Here is a 7,355-nt window from a genome sequence, read left to right on the forward strand (position 1 = left end):
GGGGGATGGTGTAGAGGGAGCTTTACTCTGTATCTAACCCCCCTGTCCCTGGGAGTGGGGACGGTGTAGAGGGAGCTTTACTCTGTATCTAACCCCCTGTCCCTGGGAGTGGGGGACGGTGTAGAGGGAGCTTTACTCTGTATCTAACCCCCTGTCCCTGGGAGTGTGGGGGACGGTGTAGAGGGAGCTTTACTCTGTATCTAACCCCCCTGTCCCTGGGAGTGGGGACGGTGTAGAGGGAGCTTTACTCTGTATCTAACCTCCTGTCCCTGGGAGTGGGGGATGGTGTAGAGGGAGCTTTACTCTGTATCTAACCCCCTGTCCCTGGGAGTGTGGGGACGGTGTAGAGGGAGCTTTACTCTGTATCTAACCCCCCTGTCCCTGGGAGTGGGGACGGTGTAGAGGGAGCTTTACTCTGTATCTAACCCCCCTGTCCCTGGGAGTGGGGACAGTGTAGAGGGAGCTTTACTCTGTATCTAACCCCCTGTCCCTGGGAGTGTGGGGACGGTGTAGAGGGAGCTTTACTCTGTATCTAACCCCCCTGTCCCTGGGAGTGGGGACGGTGTAGAGGGAGCTTTACTCTGTATCTAACCCCCCTGTCCCTGGGAGTGGGGGACGGTGTAGAGGGAGCTTTACTCTGTATCTAACCCACTGTCCCTGGGAGTGTGGAACAGTGTAGAGGGAGCTTTACTCTGTATCTAACCCCCCTGTCCCTGGGAGTGGGGACGGTGTAGAGGGAGCTTTACTCTGTATCTAACCCCCTGTCCCTGGGAGTGGGGGGGACGGTGTAGAGGGAGCTTTACTCTGTATCTAACCCCCTGTCCCTGGGAGTGGGGGACAGTGTAGAGGGAGCTTTACTCTGTATCTAACCCCCTGTCCCTGGGAGTGGGGGACGGTGTAGAGGGAGCTTTACTCTGTATCTAACCCCCTGTCCCTGGGAGTGGGGGGATGGTGTAGAGGGAGCTTTACTCTGTATCTAACCCCCTGTCCCTGGGAGTGGGGGACGGTGTAGAGGGAGCTTTACTCTGTATCTAACCCCCTGTCCCTGGGAGTGTTTAACAATTCCAGGGTTTGCGCAGGCGCTCTAGGGGAGACGGTGCCGGCGCCGCGATCAGTGCGCAGGCGCGGCTGAGCCGGCACCGACGCATGCGCCGCCGCACCACCGCGGCCGCCATTTTCCCGCCGAGAGGAAGGAGGGCGACGTGCCGCATCGTCGCTGGTCGCGGCGGGACCACTCCACGGCGGGCTCCCAAACACCGGCAGCGGCATCGCGAAGTTGCAATCGGTAAGCGACCGGACCGTGGAGCGTCTCCCGGCTCGGCCCTCCGCGGAGCCAGCGGCCTACTCGTCTGCGGAATAGGGCGGTTTCACCCGCGCGGGGCAGTGTGGGTAAAGCGGCCGCCATCTCTCCCCATTGACCCCCCACTTTATCTCAAATGATTGATTATCTCACGAATATGAACATTTTGACCCCATTTTCCCTAATATTATTGTTGATTATTATTGTCACTTCGATTATCACACTAATATCCCGCCTTATCTTCAACTGAGTCATGATTATTTTGCTGAGATGGTCATTTAGGGTACACTTTGTTGCCAAGATTGGGTTGGGATATCTGGTCGGCGTGGCCAGGTTAGACCGAAGGGTCTGTTTCCGCGCTGTACATCTCTGTGACTCCATGGCTACCGCACACTCCCAGCCTGACCTTCCCATCTTCACATCAGCTTCAAACGTTGCGTTTGCTTGGTCTGACGACAAACCTGACTCAGTGATGTCTGCTGAAAAATGTGTTGCCGGAAAAGCGCAGCAGGTCAGGCAGCATTCCTGAAGAAGGGCTCGTGCCCGAAACGTCGATTCTCCTGCTCCCTGGATGCTGCCTGACCTGCTGCGCTTTTCCAGCAACACATTTTTCAGCTCTGATCTCCAGCATCTGCAGTCCTCACTTTTTCCTCAGTGATGTATGTACAAGGGCTCAGCACCTTTTTTAAACAATAGACAATATGTGCAGGAGTAGGCCATTCTGCCCTTTGAGCCTGCACCACCATTCAATATGATCATGGCTGATCATCCTTAATCAGTATCCTGTTCCTGCCTTATCTCCATAACCCTTGATCCCACAATCTTTGAGAGCTCTATCCAACTCTTTCTTAAATGAATCCAGAGACTGGGCCTCCACTGCCCTCTGGGGCAGAGCATTCCACACAGCCACCACTCTCTGGGTGAAGAAGTTTCCCCTCAGCTCTGTCCTAAATGGTCTACCCCGTATTTTTAAGCTGTGTCCTCTGGTTCGGCACTCGCCCATCAGCGGAAACATGTTTCCTGCCTCCAGAGTGTCCAATCCTTTCATAATCTTATATGTCTCAATCAGATCCCCTCTCAGTCTTCTAAACTCAAGGTTATACAAGCCCAGTCGCTCCAGTCTTTCATTGTAAGGTAATCCCGCCATTCCAGGAATTGACCTCGTGAACCTACGCTGCACTCCCTCAATAGCCAGAATGTCTTTCCTCAAATTTGGAGACCAGAACCGCACACAGTACTCCAGGTGTTGTCTCACCAGGGCCCTGTACAGCTGCAGAAGAGCCTCTTTGCTTCTATACTCAATCCCTCTTGTTATGAAGGCCAGCATGCTATTAGCCTTCTTCACTACCTGCTGTACCTGCATGCTTACCTTCATTGACACCCGCCATGGGGACTATCTTGTGCGTTGCAAAATGAGTCAACATTTGTGTGCTCGGTTTTGCTGCCAGGCCTATCCCTTGGCACTTCACCGAATTTAGAGATACCATCTACCGCACTTGCCTTATCCATCTTTGAGTTCAGGAGTCATACAGACCCTTCGGTCCAACCAGTCCCTGCCCAACATAATCCCAAATGAAACTAGTCCCACCTGCCAGCACCCGGCCCATATCCCTCCAAACCCCTTCCTATTCATATACCCATCCAAATGCCTCTTAAATGTTGCAATTGTACCAGCCTCCAACACATCCTCTGGCAGCTCATTCCATACACATACCACCCTCTGAGTGAAAAGGTTGCCTCTTGGGTCTCTTTTATATCTTTCCCCTCTCACCCTGAACCTGTGCCCTCCAATTCTGGACTCCCCCCACCCCAGGGAAAACACTTTGCCTATATATCCTATTCATGCCTCATAATTTTATAAACCTCATATAAGGTCACCCCTCAGCCTCCGACGCTCCAGGGAAAACAGCCCCAGCCTGTTCAGCCTCTCCCTGTCGCTCAGATCCTCCAACCCTGGCAACACCCTTGTAAATCTTTTCTGAACCCTTTCAAGTTTCTTAACATCTTTCCAATAGAATTGCACGCAATATTCCAACAGTGGCCCTAACCAATGTCCTGTACAGCCGCAACATGACCCACCCAACTCCCTGTACTCAATACTCTGACCAATAAAGGAAAGCAGGCCAAACGCAGCCTTCACTTACCCGCATTCCACATTTCCTCTGAACGTTCATCCCAAATGTGAAACATACTGTGTGTCAAAATGTCAAATCTGTGTCACCTCACCTTACAACGTGTGCCAAGATGAGAGCGGTGCTGGAAAAGCACAGCAGGTCAGGCAGCATCCGAGGAGCAGGGAAACCGACAAAAGCCCTTCAGGAATTTAAAAATGTGCCCCTAAATCTTGAAATCCCACACCCCAGGGGAAAGGCAGTTAGCTCTATCTGTCCTGTCATGATTTTATAAACTTCTGTTAGGTCACCTCTCAACCTCATGTGCTCTGTTTGGGGAAAAAAGACCCAGCCTACCCCAGTTTATGCCCATTTATTAAACCCCCCCCCGGCCTGGCAGCATCCTGGTAAATCTGCCCTCTACACTCTCCAGCTTCACAATATCCTTCTTAGTGAGTTTTGAGAAGACGTTTGGAGCTCTGGTGGAAGTTCTGGATGTAGGATTGCTCGCTGAGCTGGGAGGCGAGCAAACCCCACGGCCAGAATATCTGTCCTGTCCCTGGGTGAGGAGGACTGGACACGGTACTCCATCAGAGGCCCCCAACAAAACTCGAGACCTCGCCCTTATCCAGACGGAACGCTGCCTGCCGCTCCTCAGCCCCCTTGACCCATTTGATCAGGATCCCTTTGCAAACGTAGAAAACCTCCCCACCCCACCCCGTCTGCCATTTTTGGGGGGGGAAGGGGGCCGGTTAGTTCACCGCGGTGAATCTTCCGGTGACCTTAACCGTCTCGCTTCTCTTGTCTGGGCAGGCGATGGAAGCCGAGGGGCAGCAGCGGGCACCGGAGGACCTGGCTGGACCCTCGGGCGAAAGGGCGGGCCCCAGTTTCCAGTGCTCGGAGTGTGGCAAGCTGTTTCGCTGGGCGTGCGTGCTGGAGACGCACCGGAGATACCACAGCGGCGAGCGGCCCTTCGAGTGCCCGGTCTGCGGCAAGGGGTTCGCCACGGCCGGCAACTTGGCAGACCACCAGCGGGCACACAGCGGCGAGCGGCCCTTCCAGTGCGGGCTGTGCGGCAAGAGCTACATCTCGTCCAGCAACCTCATCGCGCACCGCCGCACCCACACCGGCGAGCGGCCGTACAAGTGCACCGTCTGCGGCAAGGGGTTTGCCGCGTCGCCGAACCTGGCCGTGCACCAGCGCACCCACACCGGCGAGCGGCCGTACCGCTGTGCCGACTGCGGCAAGGCCTTCGCCGAGTCCGGCAAGCTGTCGCGGCACCGGCGCACCCACGGCGGCCGGAGACCTTTTGCCTGCCCGGTGTGCGGCCGCGGCTTCCTGGAGCAGGGCCGGCTGGCACAGCACGAGATGCTGCATGCCGGGCACCGCCCCTTCGGCTGCGGTTCCTGTGGCAAGGGCTTTGCCAGCGCCGGTGGCCTCCTGGCGCACCAGCGCACCCACACCGGCGAGCGGCCCTTCCGCTGCGCCTCCTGCGGCAAGGGCTTCGTCACCGCCAGCAACCTGAGCGCCCACCGGCGCACCCACACCGGGGAGCGGCCCTACCGCTGCGCCTCCTGTGGCCGCGCCTTCCTGGAGCACAGCAAGCTGGCCCGTCACCGGCGCACCCACACCGGCGAGCGGCCCTTCCTGTGCGCAGCCTGCGGCAAAGCCTTCACCCGGGCTGGCTCGCTGCGCAGCCACCAGCGATTGCACGGTGCCGCGGCGGTGACCCTCTGAGCGTGCCGCGGCGGTGACCCTCTGAGCGTGCCGCGGCGGTGTCCCTCTGAGCGTGCCGCGGCGGTGACCCTCTGAGCGTGCCGCGGCGGTGACCCTCTGAGCGTGCCGCGGCGGTGACCCTCTGAGCGTGCCGCGGCGGTGACCCTCTGAGCGTGCCGCGGCGGTGTCCCTCTGAGCGTGCCGCGGCGGTGACGCTCTGAGCGTGCCGCGGCGGTGGCCCTCTGAGCGTGCCGCGGCGGTGTCCCTCTGAGCGTGCCGCGGCGGTGACCCTCTGAGCGGGCAGCGGCGGTGACGCTCTGAGCGTGCCGCGGCGGTGTCCCTCTGAGCGTGCCGCGGCGGTGTCCCTCTGAGCGTGCCGCGGCGGTGACCCTCTGAGCGTGCCGCGGCGGTGACCCTCTGAGCGTGCCGCGGCGGTGACCCTCTGAGCGGGCCGCGGCGGTGACCCTCTGAGCGGGCCGCGGCGGTGACCCTCTGAGCGGGCCGCGGCGGTGACCCTCTGAGCGGGCCGCGGCGGTGACCCTCTGAGCGGGCCGCGGCGGTGACCCCTTGAGCGTGCCGCGGCGGTGACCCTCTGAGCGTGCCGCGGCGGTGACCCTCTGAGCGGGCCGCGGCGGTGACCCTCTGAGCGGGCCGCGGCGGTGACCCTCTGAGCGTGCCGCGGCGGTGACCCTCTGAGCGTGCCGCGGCGGTGACCCTCTGAGCGTGCCGCGGCGGTGACCCTCTGAGCGTGCCGCGGCGGTGACCCTCTGAGCGTGCCGCGGCGGTGACCCTCTGAGCGTGCCGCGGCGGTGACCCTCTGAGCGTGCCGCGGCGGTGACCCTCTGAGCGTGCCGCGGCGGTGACCCTCTGAGCGTGCCGCGGCGGTGACCCTCTGAGCGTGCCGCACGCTGCCTGTTGCGTCCCCATTACGCGGCGACGACCAGCGCACAAACAGACCCTTCGCTCCAACCCGTCCCTGCCGGCCCAGCGATCCCAACCTAACCCAGACGCCGTTTGCCAGCACTTGGCCCCATCTCCCACCAAACCCCCTTCCTGTCCACGTTCCCCCTCCCCCATCACTTCCTCGTTCCACACACCCACCACCCTCTGCGGGTAAAGGTTAGCCCTCGAGTCCCTTTTAAATTTTTCCTGTCCCACCTTTTAGTTTTTGACTCCCCAGCCCTGGCGGTTTGTCCCATCCCTCGTGATTTTATAAACCTCGAGAAGGTCAACCCCTCCGACGCTCCGGGGAAAACGGCCCCCAGCCTCCCCCTGTAGCTCACACCCCTCCAACCCTGGTGGCATACACCGCGGGGCCCCCTTTAAACACCGACAGTGCCCGCTCCCTCAGCACTGACCCTCCGACAGCGCCCACTCCCTCAGCACTGACCCTCCGACAGTGCCCACTCCCTCAGCACTGACCCTCCGACAGTGCCCACTCCCTCAGCACTGACCCTCTGACAGCGCCCACTCCCTCAGCACTGACCCTCTGACAGTGCCCACTCCCTCAGCACTGACCCTCTGACAGTAGCCACTCCCTCAGCACTGACCCTCTGACAGTGCCCACTCCCTCAGCACTGACCCTCTGACAGTGCCCACTCCCTCAGCACTGACCCTCTGACAGTGCCCACTCCCTCAGCACTGACCCTCTGACAGTGCCCACTCCCTCAGCACTGACCCTCTGATAGTGCCCACTCCCTCAGCACTGACCCTCCGATATTGCGGCACTCCCTCAGCACTGACCCCCCGACAGCGCCCACTCCCTCAGCACTGACCCCCCGACAGCGTCCACTCCCTCAGCACTGACCCTCCGACAGTGCCCGCTCCCTCAGCACTGACCCTCCGACAATGCCCGCTCCCTCAGCACTGACCCTCCGACAGTGCCCACTCCCTCAGTACTGACCCTCCGACAGTGCTCACTCCCTCAGCACTGACCCTCCGACAGTGCGGCACTCCCTCAGCACTGACCCTCCGACAGTGCGGTGCTCCCTCAGCACTGACCCTCCCACAGTGCCCACTCCCTCAGCACTGACCCTCCGACAGTGCAGCACTCCCTCAGCATTGACCCTCCGACAGTGCGGTGCTCCCTCAGCACTGACCCTCCGTCAGTGCCCGCTCCCTCAGCACTGACCCTCCCACAGTGCAGCGCTCCTTCAGCACTGCCCCTCCGACAGTGACCACTCCCTCAGCACTGACCCTCCGACAGTGCCTACTCCCTCAGCACTGAC

At 60.2% G+C, this 7,355-nt stretch overlaps 1 protein-coding gene across 1 annotated transcript; it reads left to right on the forward strand.

Moving 5' to 3' along the window:
- The first annotated feature begins 1,168 nt into the window (after nt 1–1,168).
- Nucleotides 1,169–5,317, forward strand: LOC122545316 (uncharacterized). The gene is made up of 2 exons (XM_087984897.1): nt 1,169–1,285; nt 4,225–5,317. Exon 2 carries the CDS (start codon nt 4,228–4,230, stop codon nt 5,146–5,148), a length of 921 nt encoding a protein of 306 aa, XP_087841023.1. The 5' UTR covers nt 1,169–1,285; nt 4,225–4,227; the 3' UTR covers nt 5,149–5,317.
- Nucleotides 5,318–7,355: the final 2,038 nt, after the last annotated feature.

The sequence above is a fragment of the Chiloscyllium plagiosum genome, unplaced genomic scaffold (assembly GCF_037043375.1).
Source record: "Chiloscyllium plagiosum isolate Xiang-an unplaced genomic scaffold, Cpla_swu_hap1 HiC_scaffold_49, whole genome shotgun sequence".
Classification (NCBI taxonomy): Eukaryota; Metazoa; Chordata; class Chondrichthyes; order Orectolobiformes; family Hemiscylliidae; genus Chiloscyllium; species Chiloscyllium plagiosum.

Coding starts and splice junctions, on each gene's coding strand:
- LOC122545316 (XM_087984897.1), top strand. CDS start 4,228: ATGGAAGCCGAGGGGCAGCAGCGGGCACCGGAGGACCTGGCTGGACCC.